General features: G+C 39.1%; 1 protein-coding gene across 1 annotated transcript in view; it reads left to right on the plus strand.

Annotated features, from left to right (window-relative positions):
• Positions 1–23102, plus strand: part of GLIS3 (GLIS family zinc finger 3) — a 517803-nt gene that overhangs the window by 24037 nt on the left and 470664 nt on the right. Inside the window, exon 2 of the mRNA XM_073669184.1 lies at positions 11338–11797. Within this exon, the coding sequence (XP_073525285.1) occupies positions 11431–11797 (367 nt within the window). The 5' untranslated portion in view covers positions 11338–11430. The remainder of the gene's footprint in view (positions 1–11337; positions 11798–23102) is intronic.

A 23102-nucleotide genomic window follows, 5' to 3' on the forward strand; every position in this document is an offset into this window, starting at 1 on the left:
TCTGTGGACAATCTTTTTTATAAGCGGAGCAGAGGGTGCACTGCTGCTGGTACGGCCATAATCACCTGTATTCTGCAGGGGATCCAAACAGTAAGTGTTCTAATTATTCTCATAGGAGAAATTAATCATTAAATGGTGCCCAGTGAAATTATTATTGGGTCTTCCACAAAGGAAAGACTTTCTAGTTTATGTATGCAAGTTCTGAATTAATGACTTTAATGTATATACTGAAAGTGTGTTTGGAAGTATTTTGTTTTTCTACTTGTAACACAAATGTTTCCAGTAAAGAACAAGGCTTCATACATCTATATCAACATAAAAATTAAGAGGTATAATTACTGGATTAATTAAAGAAGTTGTCAAGTTCAAACAAGTTATCACCCTTCACAGGATAGGTGATAATTTGCTGATCAACTGGAGTTTTTATCCCCCTTAGGGAACTTTTATCCTTATTACAAAATGGGATGGCATGGGGCCTATATGGCAACAGCTAAACAAGCTATAATCTGCATATGTAAAAATAAATAATGATGGTTGTGTGGAATATCACAATGAATACAATGTTTTATACCCTAAATGAGCCAGATTTTAAATGGTTAAAGAGACTCGCAAGCCTAAAATTTAATGAAGAAGTATGGCTGATAAACGGGGGTTCATCATCCCCTGATCCCCTGCATACTCTAATTGAATAACACGGCTGTATGGTCGTATTTTACATCAGTATTTGTAAACCAGGAGTGGGTGATAAATACAGAAGTGGTGACGTGTTTCTATTATACTTTTCCTCTGATTGTTCCACTCCTGGTTTTGGCTTACACATACTGACTCACTAAATACTGACTGCTTTGTGAACGTAGCCTAAGGCTAGGGTCAGACAGCTATAGATTCTCTAATTGAAGAGAATCGGGCCGATTATGCAAATGACACTCTGATCAAACTCTGATGGGAGTTTGATCAGACTGTCAGCATATTGCGGTCCGACTCTCTCGTGGGAGAGAATCGGAGCACACTGTGAGGACAAGATGGAGATGTCATCTGAGTGCAGTCCGATGATTTGCACACCCCCATAGACTTGCATTGCAGAGTGCGGCCCCTTAGAATATCATTGGTCAGAGTGCAATCTGATGTTTTATCGGATCACACTTGGATGGAAAATACAGTGAAGTGCATCTGGCCTTAGCTGAAGTAATCAGGTTTTAGTCGCTCTGAGTTTCTCTTGAAAGCAGAGCAGTGAGGGAGATTTCTGTTACGACAAAATAACTTCTAAGGCTTCATTCAGTCATTTTTCATACAAAAAAGAGTTTGAATGTTATCAGTGTTTGGTCAGGATGTCTGTTTTTACCATCAGTGTTCCACTGGTGATTTTCCTATATATATACTGTATATATACAGGGTGGGCCATTTATATGGATACACCTAAATTAAATGGGAATGGTTGGTGATATCAACTTCCTGTTTGTGGCACATTAGTATATGGGAGGGGGAAAACTTTTTCAGATGGGTGGTTACCATGGTGGCCATTTTGAAGTCGGCCGTTTTGGATCCAATTTTATTTTTTGATGTGTCACATGACCCTCTTCCCATTGAAAAAAATAAAGTTGGATTCAAAATGGCCGACTTCAATATGGCCATTATCAAGACACCCTCAATAAAGGAGTGGTTCTGCAGGTGGGGACCACAGACCACATCTCAGTACCAATGCTTTCTGGCTGATGTTTTGGTAACTTTTGAATGTTGGTTGTGCTTTCACACTCGTGGTAGCATGAGATGGACTCTACAACCCAAAGAAGTTGCTCAGGTAGTACTGCTCATCCAGGATGGCACATCAATGCGAGCTATGGCAAAAAGGTTTGCTGTGCCTGTCAGCGTAGTGTCCAGAGGCTGGAGGCACTACCAGGAGACAGGCCATAAAATATATATTTGTGTATTTAAAACACATTCTTCAGCCCATTATGAAACAAAACTGAACCATAAAAAATGCTGTTAAATGTTTAAAAATATGGAATAAAATAAAACCAATGACCTTTGGAAAATAGGGTATCTTTAAATTGCCTTTTGTTACTGCACATTTAGGGAAATGTTTAGCTCAGATCTTAAAAACAGTACTTTATGATTTCTTTTGGAGCCATACACAAACACGATTTGACAGACTGATGTCAGATACAGATGTTTTTTCCCCTTATGTCTAAATGGCTGCATATTTATGTCAATCATCACTCAGAGCTGAAACAGAAAAAACACCTTTAATGCATTTAAGCCATAAGTATTATTTATTTAAGGAGACTAAAAAAGTTTTGTTTTCTGTTCACATTAAGTGAGGATTTTTGGGTCAGTAATGAAATAATGAATGAAAGTTACTTAAATACTACAAGACAATTGCAATATCATAACACTGAAAAAGTGAACAAATTGCAAACAAAAAATAAAAACTCAAGTAAATTTTATTGTGTTAAAGATAAAATCACATTAGTGATAATAAAAAGTGACCAAGGGAATATCCAGCATTTAGGAATACCTTTAGGTGAGTGAATAAAGTCTTGAGATTTTTAATCAAATGGCAGATTGATAAAACCTGTGATGTGTGAATGTGGAGTATAATATAATGGTAAAGGGCTAAGCAGCCAAATTGGATAGACCACCACGCATGCACATAAGTATCAGCCAGCATTACAAGAGATGGTTACCTCATAAGCCATAAAAAAGGAAGACATCAGTAGGTCAAAAACTGATGAAGCCTCAGCGAAACGGTGTTTCTTTTTGCGTTGGGTATGTTTTTTCCCGGGTGGGTGTATGTATACAATTTCTCTAACTATGCTTACTTTTTCCATTTTAACTTATTGATGTTTTTCTGTTTTTTATGTCTTAAATGATAGTTTTCTGTTCATAAAAAAAATTACCTCAGTGTGGTATATCACATCAATGCATTTATACAGTGTCCATTTTAGGACATGATCAGATATCAAAATCAAACATCAGAATAATGTAGTTTGAGGGTAAATACCCTGTCTGAGAACTGATTCTGACGAGTGATTCTGACGAGAGATTCTGACGAATGATTTTGACGAGTGATTCTGACGAGTGATTCTGACGAGTGTTTCTGACTTGTGTTTCTGACGAGTGATTCTGACGAGTGTTTCTGACGAGTGATTCTGACGAGTGATTCTGACGAATGATTCTGACGAGTGACTTTTACAACTGTAATAATAATAATAAAAAAAAAGTAACTATTCGCCGATGGGACTTGAACCCAAAATTCCATGTTCCAAAGCCAGTGGACTAACCACTAAGCTATTAACTTAGTTGTTAAAACCTAGGAGTTCTATTTGGTTATATGATTTTTAGTACAAACTTGTCTAAAACTCATTGGGACGTATGCACAGACTGCAAGCAAGCCAAATTCAAATGATGTTTGATTCTGATGTGTGAGTCTGATGTGTGACTTTCTTCAAACATCAGAATCACAATGACTTTTAGTCACCCTGAGTATTTTCATGTTTAATCTCATAAGACAAGAAAGCTACTGGTTAGTATTGTTTGTCTGGATAGCACAATGGTAAGATATCAGTCTCTCAAACTACAGTGTCAGAGTTCAAATCCTGATAGGAAGATGAATGTTTTTTTTTTTAAATTATGACTGTTTAGCACACAAACTACAGGGGTGTTTTACTTTTAATATCTGACACTCTGATTGTCATTCTGACGTGTTAAGAGTTTCAGACACACTGTCAATTTGCATGGCAAATTACATAGCCAAAGTAAATTGTGAGGCAATAATTTACTACATATCTATTTCCAAGTGACTTTATATTTGCATAATTTCTTAAAGGGGTCTAATGATAAAATATCTTTATTGAAAATTTTTATTTCCATCCACCCAAGTACTGGCTGCAAACTCCCAATTTACTTTGGCTATGTAATTTACCATGCAAATATACAGCGTGTCTGAAACTCTTAACACATCAGTATGACAATCAGAGTGTCAGATATTAAAAGTAAAACACCACTGTAGTTTGTGTGGTAAACAGTCATAATTTAAAACAAAGAACATTCATCTTCCTATCAGGATTTGAACTCTGAAACAGTACTTTGGGAGACTGATATCTTACCATTGTGCTATCCAGTCAACCGATACTAACCAGTAGCTTTTCTTGTCTTATGAGATTAAACATGAAAATACTCAGGGTGACTAAAAGTCATTGTGATTCTGATGTTTGAAGAAAGTCACACATCAGACTCACACATCAGAATCAAACATCATTTGAATTTGGCTTGCTTGCAGTCTGTGCATATGTCCCAATGAGTTTTAGACAAGTTTGCAGTGAAAATCATATAACCAAATAGAACTCCAAGGTTTTTACAGCTAAGTTAATAGCTTAGTGGTTAGTGCACTGACTTTGGGACACAGAATTTTGGGTTCAAGTCCCATCAGCGAATAGTTTTTTTTTTTTATTATTATCATTACAGTTGTAAAAGTCACTCGTCAGAATCACTCGTCAGAATCACTCGTCAGAATCACTCGTCAGAATCATTCGTCAGAATCACTTTTCAAAATCATTCGTCAGAATCACTCGTCAGAATCATTCGTCAGAATCACTTGTCAAAATCATTCGTCAGAATCACTCGTCAGAATCATTCGTCAGAACCATTCGTCAGAATCACTCGTCAGAATCACTCGTCAGAATCATTCTTCAGAATCATTCGTCAGAATCACTTGTCAAAATCATTCGTCAGAATCACTCATCAGAATCACTCGTCAAAATCACTTGTCAGAATCAGTTCTCAGACAGGGTATTTATAATAATAATAATAATAATTTTTATTTATATAGCGCCAACATATTCCGCAGCACTTTACAATTAAGCGGGGACATGTACAAACAATAAATTCAATACAAGGTGAGACAGTTTAACAGTTACATCAGGAGTGAGGTCCCTGCTCGCAAGCTTACATTCTACACGGAAATGGGGGGACACAATAGGTGGAAAGTGCTTGTTATTTCAGGTCAGGCAATTATAATAAGTCGGGATTATCATATAAAGCTGTATGATCCGGTCATCAGCCTGTATGTTAAAGTGCAATACTCAATTACCGAGTGCAGTTATCGTGTGCATGGAGGGTGTAGAAACAGATGAACAGTAGGGGGCAGATTCTGAGTAGTATTTAGGAGGGAACAGGGGAAAGTTAGTTTACTGGGTATTTGAGATGGTAGGCTTGTTTAAAGAGATGGGTTTTTAAAGCGCGCTTGAAGACATCGGGGCTAGGCATCAATCGGATCGTCTGGGGTAGAGCATTCCAGAGAACTGGCGCAGCACGAGAGTAGTCTTGGAGACGGAGGTGCGAGGTTCGGATTATGGGGGATGTTAGCCTTAGGTCATTTGTGGAACGGAGGGCACGTGTAGGATGATAGACTGAGATGAGAGAGGAGATATAAGGTGGTGCAGAACTGTGGAGAGCTTTGTGGGTGAGAGCAATGAGTTTATATTGGACCCTGTAGCGAATGGGTAACCAGTGTAATGACTGGCACAAGGTGGAGGCATCGGTGAAGCGGCTGGACAGAAATACGACCCTGGCTGCCGCATTCAGGACAGATTGGAGAGGGGAAATTTTGGTAAGAGGGAGACCGATCAGAAGAGAGTTGCAGTAGTCCAGACGAGAGTGAATAAGAGCGACAGTAAGAGTTTTAGCAGTTTTCAAAGTGAGAAAAGATCGGATTCTGGAGATGTTTTTAAGATGCAGGTGACAAGAGCGAGTGAGTGATCGGATATAGGGAGTAAAGGAAAGGTTAGTGTCGAATATGACCCCAAGGCAGCGGGCGTGCTGCTTGGGAGTTATGGTTGACCCCTCCAAGGTAATTTTGATGTTAGGTAGAGTTCGGTTAGTAGATGGGGGAAACACAAGAAGTTCAGTTTTGGAGAGATTCAGTTTGAGATAGAGGGAGGACATGATGCTAGACACAGCAGACAAACAATCCTTGGTATTTTGTATTAGGGTAGGGGTGATGTCAGGGGAAGAAGTGTATAGTTGGGTGTCGTCAGCATAGAGATGATACTGGAACCCAAATCTGCTGATTGTTTGTCCAATAGGGGCAGTGTATAGAGAGAAGAGGAGGGGGCCTAGGACTGAGCCCTGCGGAACCCCGATAGTAAGGGGATGAGGAGGGGAAGAGGAGCCGGCAAAAGACACCGTGAAGGAGCGGTCAGAGAGGTAGGAGGAGAACCAGGAGAGAACGGTTTCCTTGAGGCCTATAGAGCGGAGCATAGTGAGGAGGAGCTGGTGATCCACAGTGTCAAATGCTGCAGAGAGATCCAGGAGAATCAGCAGGGAGCAGTGACCTTTGGATTTGGCTGTTAGTAGATCGTTAGAGACTTTAGTGAGGGCAGTTTCAGTGGAGTGTAAGGAGCGGAAACCAGATTGTAGAGGGTCGAGGAGAGAGTTATCTGAGAGATAGCGGATTAGACGGGAGTGGACCAAGCGTTCCAGGAGTTTAGAGATGAAAGGAAGATTAGAGACAGGTCTGTAGTTAGCAGTGCAGTTCTGGTCCAGGGATGGCTTTTTAAGTAAAGGGGTTATGATGGCGTGTTTAAATGAGGAGGGAAAGATACCTGACGAAAGAGAGAGGTTAAATATTTTAGTCAGGTGAGTGGTGACCACCAGTGAGAGGGACTGCAGGAGATGTGAAGGAATGGGGTCACTGTTGCAGGTTGTAGGCTGAGAAGAAGCGAGGAGCTGGGTAACTTCTTCTTCTGTGACCGGCTAAAAGATGGCTAGTGAGCTTGAAGTGCGGTAGGGAAGGGGATCCAGGCACTGAGGAGATTGGGCTGAGATGTCCTGATGGATGTGGTTGATTTTTTCCAAGAAATAAGTGGCCAGATCCTCCCCGCTGAGGTTGGTGGTGGGGGCCTGTGCTTTAGGTTTCAGGAGGGAGTTTAAGGTTTCGAAAAGTCGTTTTGGATTGTTGGCCATTGAAGTGATGAGGGTGGTGAAGTAGGATTGTTTGGCCAGATGAAGGGCAGAGTTATAGGTTTTGAGCATGAATTTATAGTGGATGAAGTCCTCTGCTAAAAGAGATTTTCTCCACTGACGCTCAGCACACCTTGAGCAACTTTGAAGAAAACGTGTTTGCATAGTGTGCCAGGGCTGCCGTTGTCTGTGTTGGATCTTTCTGCGAGTAGAAGGAGCTGCTTCATCTAGGGCGCTCTTCAGTGTATTATTGTAGTGTGACAATGCTAAGTCTGGACAGGAGAAGGAGGAGATGGGGGCTAAAGATGTGTGGAGCTTGTCCATAAGCTGCTGGGTATTAATTAATTAGTATTTACCCCCAAACTACATCATTCTGATGTTTGATTTTGATATCTGATCATGTCCTAAAATGGACACTGTACATTTATACTAAGCAAAGGTCACATAAGCTGAAAATCAACCTAGACATTGTTATAATTGATTATTTTAATTGTTTTACATATTCTTTAGACCCATAATGACTTAGATCTAATCACTTAGTATTTAATTCCCACACTGTTTTGGGTCTTTTCATTAGAACAGTTTTTGAGATTTTCATTTGTACTCATCAAATGGCCATAACATTTTTTTTTACTTTTTTATGTTTTTTTGTTGCCTTTTTTTGTGTGAAACATAAAGCATTATTTATTCATGGCCTTATATTACTTGAAAAAAGTGGATTGTCCAAAGATTATTTTGATATATAGCATGATATTACTTAGAGTTAAGAGCTGGACTTTACAGTGCTGGTCACCTTCATTCTTTTCATAGACAGTACAATATCTTCAGAAATAAATGGAAATGTACCAAAGTTATATCCTCAGGATTTTTTAATTAGTGGTCCAAAGTAATACAACAATAAAACATTGTTGTAATTTCAAAGAAAAAACAGAATAAACAGCGTGTGCAGCAATAAAGGCACCCCTAATTAATACTTGGTTGCACACTCTTTGGCATTGATGACAGCCTCCAAACATTTCTTGTAGCCATCTATAAGTTTCTTGAACTTCTCAGCTGGAATTTTCTCCCACTCTTCCTTTGCAGTTTGTTCAAGCTCTTGAATGTTTGCAGGGTTCTTTTTCCCAATGGCAGATTTCAGCTCACCCCAAAGATTTTCAATGGGATTGAGGTCAGGACTCATTGCTGGCCATTTTAAAACAGTCCATTTTTTTCTTTTTCAACCATTCCTGTGTACTTTTGGATGTGTGCTTTAGGTCATTGTCTTGCTGGAGGACCCATGATCTTCGCCTCAAACCAAGTTTTCTTCCACTGGGTAGGACATTTCGCTTTAAAATCTCTTGATAATTCTCATATTTCATGATTCCTGTAATACAGCCAAAGCCTCCAGTACCAGACACAGCATAGCAACCCCACAGCATTATGGATTCTCCAACATGCTTAACTGTTGGTATGGTGTTCTTTTCCTTATAAGCTTCATTGCGCCATCTGTAAGCAAACTGTTGCGTTGCATTGCCAAAAAGCTCTATTTTTGTTTTATCTGTCCACAGAACATTTTCCCAGAAGGATTGTGGTTTACCAATGTACTCTTTGGCAAAGATCAGTCATTCCTTTTTACGTATTTTGTTCAGCAATGGTTTCTTTCTTGGCCTTCACCCATAAAGCTCTGCTTGGTTTAGTGTGTGGCTTATGGTACTTGTTGAAACCATGACCCCAGACTTTTCCAGGTTGACCTTTAGGTTTTTGGATGTTTGACGTGGTGTTTTTTACACCATTCGCACCAACCTTCAAAGACATCTCTTGTCAATTTTCCTCTTTCCCCCATGTTCATGAAGGTTCTTGACGGTTCCATGCTTGGCAAACTTCTTAATAACATTGTGCACTGTTGAAACTGGGATATCCAGGTTTTTGGAGATGGCCTTATACCCTTTGGAAGTCTTGTGTTTGCTAATAATAGCAGTTCTGATGTTCTCAGACAGCTTGTTTGTTTTCACCATTGTGACAAAGGAACAGGGCCTACCATGTTGCTTTTTAAAACACTGAAGTCATCATTCATTGGCTAATTCATGTCACATGGGCACCGACAATTAATCACAGGTGAATCTCTTTTGTGATTTACCACAGACGAGTCAAAATGTGTTTCCATACTAAATTAATGTAAAGGGTGCCAATACCAGTCTCACAACAAGCTTTAGTTTTTTTTGTTTTTCCCTCCCATTGTTTTTGGTTTTAAATTATAGTTTATCATTTGCTCTTTTGTATTTAACATGAATGCTCGATACAAAAAAACTGTTTCACTTGATTAATTTTTTTAGGAGATATTCCACATTATGTACTTAAACATCATGGGTGCCCATAACAATGAGCAGGACTGTACATTTGATTGTCAGGGAAGGGGGTTGTTTTCTTTTGCTTCTTTTTTTTTTTACTTCATCCTCTATTATTAATATGTGTCAACCTAAAGGTCAGAAAAATTATTAGGATACTTTATTTTCCATTGATTGTTTTTTTTTTATATTGGGCCTTTCCTTTTAACCGTGGTTTCCAAAGAAGCCCCAGTTAGAGGGAAATACAACCCAGACAAGTGACAACTGTCAGCTCGGTCTAGTCTCTTGATAATCATCTGATCACTGGGCCCAGTGGTGGCAGCGGCACTTAAACTGAAATGTACATTGAGGCAGAAATAGTCAAATACAGGTTCTGCTTCCTTTAGTGAGTCCCTGGTTAAAATTCAACTTTACATTTGAGAGTGTAGAAGGGGACATGGCTTGCAATGTACAGCAACCTAATGATATTTGGTATTCTCCATCAGTTATCTATACATTGACAAGTAATATTTCATATTACTTAGTTGCACAAAATTCCAGAGATGTGCCCTGATATCAGACATTCAAGGCTATAAATGTGCCCCTTTATATTTATCGTAAACTTGATTTATGATTTTTATTCTTATCTGCATAAAATGTGGCACACAATTTGATTGAATAGAAAGCCATGCTTATCATTGGCATTTCATAAATTACTTGCGATTGGTAACATTGTAGACATTGTAAGGCAACAAGTCAATGAGAGTAAGCTAGGAAAGGAAAGCTATGCATGGCATGTTTTTCCAGAAGTCTTACATTCCTTGTTTAATGAAAATGCTTCCGTTTTCAAAGGGTATTTATATACTGTAATATTTTTTATTGTATTCATGCTGTACCTACTGTTTATATTGTAGTACTTCAGTGATTTGTGCTGTGTAGGTATATTGAAATGTTCAATTACTGTATGCCATACTAAGTACATTTCCATGGAACATAGCTGGAAAGATAAGTTATTGAGTAATCCCTAGATGTTTTTGCATTACCTTGCTTAACAATTGCTACATTTCCACAATAGTTTCATTAAAGTAGTTCTGTCACTAGGTTTCACAATACAAAGTACATACATTATTATAAAGATCTTTTAGAACTGATGAAAATCTGAGTCAGAATGGTGGTAAAATCTGTTGCAAACGTTAAAACTTAAAGTGGTTGTCCACTACTAGGAGAACCCCTTCTTAAATAATATATTCGTCAATGTAAATTAAAAACACCATATACTCATCTCCCGTATTGGCGTCATTCCAGCGATATCGATGCCCGGTCTTCTGAGACATGAACCTCGGATGTGTCAAGGAAATGAGAGTGCAGCAGCCCATTAGGAAGCACTGATTGGCTGCAGGGCTCACATGGCCTAACAATGTAACGAGAGCCTCAGGAGACTCGTTTCCGATATCACTGGAGTGGCGCCAGTACGGGAGGTGACTATATGGTGTTTTTATTTTACATTGAAAAGTATAGAATTTAAGTAGAGGTTGTCCTAATAGTAGAGAACTCCTTCAATCTTCACCTACCTATCCTGATTGACAGCTCATCAGTGTCCTTCCTCACTGCTGCTGCTGGGATCTCACACTGCTCAATCTAAGCTGCAGCAGTCAAGGCTGTTGGCGCAGACATGTGGACTCATGACCTATGTCACTCTTTAGCTGGACTCATAAAATGCCTACTTTATAATCATAATTATGTAGCCAATTTGACATGAATTATTAAAAAAAAGTATGCAAGCCTCATCAGGTACAAGAGATCTATTTAATAAAATATGCAGTTTGTATTGTGAAATCTGGTGATAAATTCACTTTAAAGGTGAACTTACCTAAAGTTCTTCAAGGGCAGAACTAAAAGTCCTGGTGGGCTACTGGCTCCCCTTGTGAAAACAATAAGTCTATTTTCCTTGGTCAGTGTACTTATAGGGCTAGGGCAATAAATTGAACCTTTGATACTCCTAAGGGTGTCTTCTGGAATATCTGTGCATTTGGGAAAAAAATGTTAATGTTTTCTGTTTCTTTTTTCTCTCCAGACATTTTTTGTATATTCAATGCCAAGGAGAATCACTGCAATGAGTTGGAAGTCTCTCCTAGATCAGAAAAATTAGAATCTGAGCTCAAGCACAATGAATGGAAGGACTTGCAATATGAACCATAGAGCAACTGGCACCCCACAGGGACCTGGGATGATTAGTGGACAGCAGATTCCTCCAATTAGAGTGCATACAGGAACTCCATGTCCATCTTCTAATAGTGCCACACCGAGTCCTGCTAATGGGAACCTATACTTAAAGATGCCTCTTGGTGGCGGAGTAGCCCCTCAGAGCAGTGAGAACACAATCCACTTACCGGTTTTAAGTCCAAGGAGACAAGTTATAACAAATGGGAAACCTATATTCCAAGTACCGCAACCACCTAACCTACAACCTTCCTCTTCATTCAAGCCAAAGCAACAGGAATTTGGTTCTCCCTTTCCAGCAAACTGTGTGAAAGGTTAGTAGTCTTTATTGTGTGATGTCTGTTTCAGTGAGTTACTGCACAGTACAGAAATGTATCTAGTCCTCATTCAACTGTCTTTGATTAATTGAGGAGGGTGGGTGTTTTACTCCCTTGTAGTGTAGTATTGAACTTCAGTGCTTCTGCTCCATCTTGAGTAAGAGTCAAAGGCAGACAAATATTTTCATGTATCCTGAATTCATTTTCTGCATAAATCTGTCACAAATGAGCCGTTAACTAGAAATCAGTGAATATGGGTTTGTAATCACCAAAATATCTTTCATTCAGACATGTATGGATTCCTACAGGAAGTAAATGGATGGACTAGAATTGCACCATCAAAATTTGGTTGTTAAAAATTGGCTATAACAAAAATTATTCTTTAAAATGGTAGTTTTTTTTAATTTAATTGTACGTAGTTTCATTTGTTTTCTCCCTTTCCCAAACATTTTTATAGCTACAATTGGAGAATCTTTTGTACACGTGGGCAAATTACAGTTTTCATCTTTGCTTTTTTTTTGCTAAATTTTATGAAGGAAAGAGAAATAAATTTTATATCTTTCCACTAGCTTGAGAATAAATAAAGGGAACAATGGTGCCTATAGAATGTAGTCTTAAAGGAGTTGTCTGGTCCAAATTGATAAACCTGCAGTCACTGTGACTGCACACTTGTGAATCCCCCCAGCGCAGGCACACTGTGCACTGCGAGGATTCGCCGGTTTCTGACCTGGGATCGGAGGGTATCTATGAGTTATACATACTCCCGGCCAGAGCCCGTCGACTGAGCGCGGCTTCGCTGCATACACTTGTATTGAGCAAGGCCGCACCCCGTCTAGTGGCGCACCCACCCAGTGGGAGCGCCCACTGGACGGGTTCTGACGAGGAATGTGCATAACGCATACTTACCCTCCGGTTCCGGCTCAGAAACCGGTGAATCTCTGAAGTTCTCGGACACAGACACTGAGGGAGAGATACATCTGAGTTTCCCCCTCCTTCTGATTACTGTTTAGGCCTCTGTTCATATCTCGTGTTTGGCTATTTCAGAGGTATGTGTCATATTTCTCAATAACAGACTTATTCAAGGCAGAGAGTGGCATATATGGTCTATTGACTCCCACTGTAAAAAAAAAGATTTTTTTACTGTGTCCCTTTATCTAGTAGACTACACTTTTATATATGGGAAAAATTAAGTATGCCAAAACATGCCATCACATTTAATAAATGAGCGCTCTAACAGACATTTCATGTTTATTAAAATAAAAAAAATGTTAAAAATTTAGTCTTCTTAGGGATTTGTGATAAGGCAGAGCATTCTGTGCAAAACACTGGCACAAACTGACGGTGTCGCTGTTAGAGGTCCCATCGTCCCATCGTGACTGAGATGAGTGATGTGCCATATATTCCATAACGTCCTCCATTTCTTCCCCACTAATATACATGTTGTAGACAAGGGAGGTCAATTGTGACTAGCATTTAGTAGACCTAATGGCTGGATGGTTTGGCTGGTACAAGTGGTGGTGCCTGTGCTTCTAGCAGCTCTTACGTTCTTATTTGTAGTATTTTTTTTTTACTTTTACACTACAACACTCCATTGCCATTTTTTCTTTTACATTAATTTTATACAACACTATAATTAACTGTAAGAAGGCCCCTGCACTTTGACTGACAATATTGTGAGCAATGACTGCAGCCAGTCCACAATGCCTGTATAAATGAAAGTGGGCAGCTCCCGGGAGGAATAAAGTTAATTTCTTAGTACGGCGACAGGGCACCTTCCTAATGGTATTAAGCTGCAAATTAACCCTATATCTGCAGGTTAATAGCGCTAGTCAATGTGAAAGGTTCCCTTTTACATTTACAGAGTCTTCAGGAAGAAAAAGAGCACCCTACGGCTGCTTAATAGTTAAAAAAAGGAAATTATTAGAGGGAACCTGTCAGGTCAGGTAACTCTATTAACTTGCAGATATAGGGTTAATCTGCAGGTTAATAACATTATGAAGGTACCCGGCCACTGTACTGAAAGTGCGGTGCCTGGAAGAAAATCAACTTTATTTCTCCAGGGAGCCGCCAGCTTTAAGTCATACAGATGAGGGGGGTGGCTTTGTTCATTCGTCTCAGCACTGAGAGTGGCGACAATTAGCACTCCCCGATACTTTCACTGACAGCTGGCTCACCTAAGTGCATCGGCTCACCTGTATGACTTAAAGCTGGAGGCTCCTCAGAGAAATAAAGTTCACTTTCTCCTTGATGCCGCACTTTCAGTACAGTGGCCGGACACCTTCATAATGAAGGTTATAGTTGAAGGTAAATTGCGTTATCTAATAAGATATATTACAAAGTTTTGCAAATTCATATTCGCTACAGATTTAGGGAACTATGTCATGAAGTATTTCTTAAAGTTTATTAGAACGATTCAATAAAATAAGTTATGCCTCATAATAACCTCTTCAGTTTGCATAGCCTAGATGGCTGTGTCATAAACAATGAGCTCCACAGAATAAAGCAATTGTAAACTCTGAAAAAACATTCAGACATCAGGATTTGATGTAGCCCAGATTGTTTTGCTCTTTTATCAAATACAACAGCAAAGTTAGAAATGAAAAAATGCCTTAGGAAATAAGTCAAGCAGCCAATGTGTACTTCATGGCCAAGATAATCCCACCGGAGAAGAATTTTTGGAAATTCTGGAAACTTAAAGTCACTCATCTTTTACATAGAGAAAGAAATGGTGAAGGAGCTGTATTTCTTGTCTGGTCTAACATTTTAGTGAAAATGCCCCAGGCATAATAGAAAAGCATAACTTAATAATGCAAGTCCTGTCCAGTAAGGAAGACCGGCAGAATGTGCATACATGATACCATTTCCCTGCTTATGAAGTGGGTGCTGTGTCATGTCTCAAATTCACCACAATTCATTTCAGTTGGTAAAGCAAAAATAAAACTCGGACTAATCCTTGTACAGACTCACTACAGTTTAAACATTTACAAAAATGCAAACCCCTGGTTCAAATTTGTCCCTGGAATTCTGAAACAAATACGGTACATGTAGGATTTTTCCAACATGTATTTCGCCTGTGTCTACAACATGGTCCATGGCATGAAGGAGACAGTTGAAAGATGCTTTCATCATACATTAAAAGAGAATCTGTCACCAGGTTTTTGTCGCCTAATCTGAGAACAGCATAACATAGAGACCAAGATCCTGATTCCAGCGATATATCACTTTCTGGGCTGCTTGTTGTAGTTTTGGTAAATTATCAATAGAGGACTAGTAGACTTGCTGCCAGGTACTCTGCCATGTTAATGAACTCTGTATAATCCCGCCCTTCCATTGATTGACAGTTATCTGCCTATGCACACTGTGCACAAAAATCTGTCAATCAGTGGTGTGGGCGGGATTATACAGAGCTCAGCATTCACAGAACTGGAAGAACTGCAGCAGATAAAGCAGTAATTTTATCAAAACTGCGGCAAGAGGTCCAGTAAATGATATATTGTTGTAATCAGGATCTCTGACCATACATCATGCTGCTGATCTCAGATTGGATAGCAAAATCCTTGTGGCAGGTTCCTTTTAAGCAATGTTAACTACTTTCACTACACTTTGTGCAAATCCGATTGAATCTTCAACACTGGCTCTGAACAGGGCCTCCTGCCTAGATGTGGACACAGCCTAATAGAGTAAGGAGCATTGTCAGCTACTGCACTGTGTACAAGGCGCTCATTAAAGGATAATTGTCTCTTGCCATAAATATGGGAATATGTATTTTTTCATGTTGCAAATGGCTCTGTTCTCCTGAATCTGTCATTATTTTGTTTGTTTCTGCACCTCTCCATTCTTGAGCTATTGCTCGTGCAGCGATATGGTGGAGCGATGGTTACTGCAGATTGTAGGCTTGTTGGAAGAGGCGAGTCTTCAGGTTCCTTTTGAAGGTTTCCATAGGGCCATATCTCAGGAACAAAGAGGTTTGGAAGCAAAAAATAAATTATATCAGATTCAGCAGAATAGTGGTAAAATAAATTACATATTTATGGTAAATGACAGGTGCTCTTTAAAGGGAACCTGTCAATTAATGTTGCTCAAGCCATGGGCTGCACGAATGTAAGCCTTGCTACATAATTATAGTCAGATATGTATTTCTCTGAAATGCTCTGGCACCGCTCTTTTTGATTGACAGGTCTCTGCTGATGTACACAGTTGGTACAAGGAGAAGCGTGCCAGGAGTGGTGCCAGACTTGTCTCATCTCTCCCTATAGTGCTTCTCCAACTATGTTTTCTCAGAAATGCCAGAGAATTTCAGAGAAAAATATATCTGGCTGATTCACGCTGCCCATGGCTTGGGCAGCATAAATGAACTGACAGTTTCCCTTTAACCACTGACAAAAGTACATTTTTCATTTCTGATCATCAGAAAAAAACATTCAGCTAAAGTGCCCCAAGATAATGCTCCAGGATGGTAGGAAAGGGTCTTCTAGGAAGTCATTTCTGGAGACTAGAAGTTTTACTTTATTTGTGCAGGGATACGGAGTGATGTTGCTTCTTTTGCCAATAATAACCTGAAATGCTCAACCTAAATAGCTGAATAGAAGAACAAACTAGAACAATATGGGTGTAAAACAAGCTCCACACCAAATGCATGAGCATTTGATTGTTTTAATTTGTGTTTAATTGTTTTCCATGTCAATTCCTTACAAATGTAAAGCATGCCTTTGGTCTTGGTTTTTGTCCAATATTGACAATGTTCTGCTTTTATGGTGTTTTAGTGTTATTATTATTCTTTTTAGCTGGTAGAGTTTGTTGACTGGATAACATATAATTAGACAAATGACATCATTGCTCCGTAATCCAGAGACAAAGGCTGTTCACTGTAAACAGGCCAGTTACCATGGGGACCCTCGTCCTTCATTGGCTAAAGTAGGAGGAAACTGCTCGTGTGACCACAAGGCATTTTCACTTAGTATATATTAACTAATTATTAATCAATCTGAACACTCGCTTAACAGGAAATATTTCCAGTTAATATTAAAACTTTGCAATGGGTTTCAGGATTCTTCATGGTACAGAGCCTGTCAGTGCTTGTTACCTGGTAGCCAAAGTCTATACAGAGTTGGATCCCTCAATGTCCAGCTAGTATCACCTAGTATCAGCAGGCATTATCCAAATATGTTCTGAGAATTAAAAATAAAATTCATCATAATTCAAATTGTGTAAAAAAAATTCAACAAAAACTCAATTTTGTTGTCTCGGTGACTGGAATAAATCAGAAATGTGAGCTTCTTCTACTGTAAGATACTGGATTGTGGAGCTTTCATTGTCTCTTCTTTCAAGATATCTAAAAATGTAAATATCCGTCATTCAAAGCTAAGACGTTATTAAAAAAAGAGTGAATTTTGTATTATGTGAAATGATTACGTACGGTAGCTGTATCTCCCTAAGATCTCAAGCTTCACAGTCTATTATTATATTGTTATACGTCTAGCAAAATGTAATTAGCCACCTACATCTTCTCTCAATTTGTCCATCATATCATTCATGTATTCAGTATTTTGTGTGTCAGTTTATGAACATTTTACCTTTTGGTGTCTCTTCCCATTTTTATCTGAGTTTCATGAAAACATTCAATTTTAATAAATTTTAGTTATTTATCTAGGTTATATTTTAGTGCACTTTTTAGCTAGCTATTAAACATCAGTAGTAAAGATGTTCACCATTGTTGTGCCATTGATGTCATGTTTACATGGGCTCTTGGGTGTGGAAGGTTTTTTATGTACCTCACCTTTTTAGCTCCCCGTGGAATGCCAAATTCCCTTGGCACCATACATCTTAGCAAACTTGTGAAGTCTTGTTATGTTTTTAAAGTCCTTCATCTGTGCTTAGTGGCGTAATGGGGGTTGACAAGTATTGCGCCCCCCTAACCCGGTAATAATACCCTTAAAACAAATAAATCCCTCTATAGAAAGTATTTATGCCCCCTAAAATCTAATAATGCCTCCTTCATACGTAATAATACCAACTTTTTGCCACCCCCACAAATAAGTTTATACTCTATCTAATCCAAGTCCTCTTCTCTGCATGCACAGCATGGCGGCACAACACAGTGATGTCATTGTGCCTCCTAGGATGTAGGCCTACAAGAATCAATCTGCAGCCTACAGGGAATGGACAGAGAATGGTGAGGAAGGCCAGTCTATGGATGTAACTGTATTGGTGTCATGTTGTTTCTTGCACAGTTCAAATGTGGTGTATGAGTACTGGGGTACTTGTTCAGATGTCATAGAGCTTTAGCACTAGAGATAACACTTTATTTTTTTTAACCTTTTGAAATTTTGCTCCCCTGTGGCTCCTCTCACGCTTTTTTTAATTATTTTTTTATTTTATATAGTGCCAACATATTCTGCAGCACTCTACAATTCAGACAATTTACAGACATTATCATCACTGTCCCCATTGGGGCTCACAATCTAGATTCCCTATCAGTAAGTCTTTGGAGTGTGGGAGGAAACCGGAGAATCCGGGGGAAACCCAGACAAACACAGGGAGAACATACAAACTCCTTGCAAGTGTTGTCCTTGGTGGGATTTGAACCCAGGACCCCAGCGCTGCAAGGCTGCAGTGCTAACCACTGAGCCACCGTGCTGCCCTTATGCTGTACTGTTATCTTTGCCAGTTCATTCTGGTTTCATCAGTCAAGCACTACAGCTTGGTGCATTATAGAGGCACTGCTAATTGATTGTCTACAAAGTTTGGAAAGCAGCTGGAAAGACAGGAGAATGATAGCTGTCAATGGAATGAAAACTGAGCTATGAATAGAGAACTGCAAATTAGGCTATAACTCCACCACATCTGGTTGCATTGCAGACATGGTTAAACTGAGACCGTTGAGCCACTTTTAGGGAAAAAGTTTCATGATCTTCTCCCTCCATAGAGAAAACATTGTCATTTGACAAAACCCAACTCATTAAGGACACATAGTCAAGTTTGTTGTGCATTTTGGACTGGTCATGTACAGTTATATGAAAAAGTTTGGGCACCCCTATTAATCTTAAGCTTAATGTTTTCTTAAAATTGGTGTTTTTGCAACAGCTATTTCAGTTTGATATATGTAATAACTGTTGGACACAGTAATGTTTCTGCCTTGAAATGAGGTTTATTGTACTAACAGAAAATGTGCAATCTGCATTCAAACAAAATTTGACAGGTGCATAAGTATGGGCACCCTTATCATTTTCTTGTTTTAAATACTCCTACCTACTTTTTACTGACTTACTAAAGCACTTTTTTTGGTTTTGTAACCTCATGAGCTTTGAACTTCATGGCCAGGTGTATGCAATCATGAGAAAAGCTACTTAAAGTGGCCACTTGCAAGTTGTTCTCCTGTTTGACTCTCCTCTGAAGAGTGGCATCATGGGCTCCTCAAAACAACTGTCAAATGATCTGAAAACAAAGATTATTCAACATAGTTGTTCAGGGGAAGGATACAAAAAGCTGTCTCAGAGATTTAACCTGTCAGTTTCCACTGTGAGGAACATAGTAAGGAAATGGAAGAACACAGGGACAGTTCTTGTTAAGGCCAGAAGTGGCAGGCCAAGAAAAACATCAGAAAGGCAGAGAAGAAGAATGGTGAGATCAGTCAAGGACAATCCTCAGAGCACCTCCAGAGAGCTGCAGCATCAACTTGCTGCAGATGGTGTCACTGTGCATCGATCAACCATACAACGCACTTTGCACAGGGAGAAGCTGTATGGGTGAGTGATGCGAAAGAAGCCGTTTCTGCAAGCACGCCACAAACAGAGTCGGCTGAGGTATGCAAAAGCACATTTGGAGAAGCCAATTTCTTTTTGGAAGAAGGTCCTGTGGACTGATGAAACCAAGATTGAGTTGTTTGGTCATACAAAAGGGCGTTATGCATGGCGTCAAAAAAACACAGCATTCCATGAAAAACACTTGCTACCCACAGTAAAATTTGGTGGAGGTTCCATCATGCTTTGGGGCTGTGTGGCCAATGCCGGCACCGGGAATCTTGTTAAAGTTGAGGGACACATGGATTCCACTCAGTATCAGCAGATTCTTGACAATAATGTTCAAGAATCAGTGATAAAGTTGAAGTTACGCAGGGGATGGATCTTTCAGCAAGACAATGATCCAAAACACCGCTCCAAATCTACTCAGGCATTCATGCAGAGGAACAATTACAATGTTCTGGAATGGCCATCCCAGTCCCCAGACCTGAATATCATTGAACATCTGTGGGATCCTTTGAAGAGGGCTGTCCATGCTCGGCGACCATCAAACTTAACTGAACTGGAATTGTTTTGTAAAGAGGAATGGTCAAAAATACCTTCATCCAGGATCCAGGAACTCATTAAAAGCTACAGGAAGCGACTAGAGGCTTTTATTTTTGCAAAAGGAGGATCTACTAAATATTAATGTCACTTTTCTGGTGAGGTGCCCATACTTATGCACCTGTCAAATTTTGTTTGAATGCAGATTGCACATTTTCTGTTAGTACAATAAACCTCGTTTCAAGGCAGAAACATTACTGTGTCCAACAGTTATTACATATATCAAACTGAAATAGCTGTTGCAAAAACACCAATTTTAAGAAAACATTAAGCTTAAGATTAATAGGGGTGCCCAAACTTTTTCATATAACTGTATGTGGGCATTAGGCCTAAGCATATGCAGAAGTTGATACCAGCCTTGCTTGAATTAATTGTAGGTGGTTAACACATCTAATATACATTGTACCCCTGCACTGCTGATATTATGTCTGAACCCTTGTCTGGGCTAAACCTTACTAAGGAGAGCTCTTATCTTGCAAATAACTGCTTGTTTATCTCTTAATGATATTTAATGTACTTGTAAAAATAAAGTGGTGTTTCCTGTTTGTGAAATATTCATTATTAAATAGATTGGTCTATTTTTGCCATAAGTGTTGGCTGGTGCTATGCGTACTTCCAAGATATGTAAATGAAACCAGACTCGATGCCAAGTATGAACTGGTGATAGAAACATGGCCTTTTGCTAAGAATCAGTGCTTTTGCACTTGTGTGGAAAATTAAGAACATTCTACAGTTGCTCAGGCTTATCTGGTTACAAGTAATAGAGCTTGAAATTAAGATAAGTCCAACCTTTTCAGAATTCTCAAAGTGTAATAGTAATACAGAGAGAATCAAACAAAGGGATCAATTTAAACATTTACTAAAATTCCTTCCTCATTCCATACTCAGCTTTAACTGTTGATGTACAGTCTCATTTTCTTACGTAGTACTTTAACCATTACTTTTTACAACATGTGAAATCCTTATTCACCCAGTTAGTTGACTGGGTCTGCTTAAATGGTTTGTAACAAGTAACAAGTTTGGAATCTGTCCACATAACAATATCTTCCCGATAGCTATAGCTGGGGGGCTGAATATTAGGACCCAAGAACAGTGGAACTGAAGAGCCCCGTATAAATGGAGCAGAGGTCGAGTATACACACCTCTGCTCTATTCATTCTCAATGAGAACGGCGGTGGTCTTCGGCACTCCCATTACGGATGAATGGAGTGGAGGTGCGCATGCTAGACCTTCGCTCCATTCATACAGGGCTCTTCAAAACCCTATCCCCAGGATCGATGATGGTCCTAGCAGTTGGACTCCCAGCAATTGGGAAGTTATACCGTATTCTATGTTTGGAACTTCCAGCCTTGGTACAGCCCCTTTAAAATTAGGAAGTGGTAGATATATGATTGGGCATCACTTAATTAGAGTCTATGGACTGTGCCACTAGTTACTAGTTACTATAAGTTCAATGCAAGAAATAGGTCTTGGAAAAAGATTTTAGATTATGCCATATGAATCTTGGTTTGGACACAGTCCTTTGGGTTTTTTATAGGTTTGCTGGTATAATCGACTATTGTAATGTATAGGTATAGTAAGTAGGTCAACAACTTTACTCACTAACTTTAACAATTTGTCACGTCACTAGATAATTCATCTCATCAGATCCTTTTATGATTTACATCAAACATGATTCTTTCTTTGTTATAAATGGGATTTGCTCGTTCCTGATCTTTGTTAAAACTGTGAAGATAGTATGATGTTCTACTCATCGCCACTTTGATGTTGAAGAACATCAAAGAGCATACATTTTCATTACTGACTTATGTCAGAATATGAGGGTTTGGCTGAAAATACATTCTTACTCCAGACAAATAGTGTGAAAATGATCTAGACCAGCGGCATATAATCTATGTGTAAATTGCAAACAGATTGAGAACTAGAAGTAAGAAAGCAGGCCTTGCTCATTACAGGGCTTTTATATAGAATAAATTGACAAATTGCCTGAGTCTGAAGAAGAAAAGATACCTTCTAGTTTGTTATCAGCAGTAAATAATAATTATGATAGTGTTTTTATAAAGGTCCGTTGTCTTTTTAGCACAGTTTTCTCAAAAATAACTTTATGGAAGTCAGGTTTGTCAGTTCTGCACATTTCCATTCTTGAACAAGGGCAGAAAAATATGGTTTATTGCACTATTTACTTAATGAAAACATTAAAAATAAAACATAACAGATCCATTATATCTTGGCTTCAACATAGCTGCATGAAGTTTCTATTGTACCTTCATATGTCTCCAACTTTCATGGATATTATTATTGCTTATTTTAGAGCAGCATTGATTCCATGGTGAATCAATTACATGATTAGGGGTTACATATTAAACTCAAGTATAAATTACAGTGAATAAACTAACAATGACAGACTGGTACAGGGGGGAGAGGGCCCTGCCATCTTGGGCACAGGATAATGGGATGGATAAGGTCTACAGAATAATGGGGAAGGAGACAGTAGGCTCCGGTGGTGGTGTGGTGGCAGCAGGGTCATTGCAGGCTGTAGGCTGTCTTGAACAGATGCATTTTCAAGTTATGTCTGAAAGTTCCAAGTGTAATGGATAATTGGCTGTGTTGGGGCACAGGATTCCAGAGAATGGGGATACTCTGGAGAAGTATTGGATGCGATTGGGTGAGGAACATTTAAGTGTGGAGGAGAGAAGGTGGTCTTGGCAGGACTGGAGATTACGTGTGGGAAAATATTGGGACATTAGTTTGGAGATATATGGAAGAGACAGATTATGGATGGCTTTGTAGGTCAATGGTAGTTTGAGCTGGATATGTTGGGAAATTGGGAGCCAATGAAGGGATTCGCAGAGGGGAGAAGTAGTTTTTTTCTCTGTTGGATTCAGCATAAATATATGGTACTCTCCTCTAGAAGCATAGAACTCTAACTTTCTGCACCATACAGCCTCCCATGCACATGA

Source organism: Phyllobates terribilis, unplaced genomic scaffold, assembly GCF_046119375.1.
Source record: "Phyllobates terribilis strain yellow unplaced genomic scaffold, ASM4611937v1 Scaffold_1__5_contigs__length_1240528914, whole genome shotgun sequence".
Classification (NCBI taxonomy): Eukaryota; Metazoa; Chordata; class Amphibia; order Anura; family Dendrobatidae; genus Phyllobates; species Phyllobates terribilis.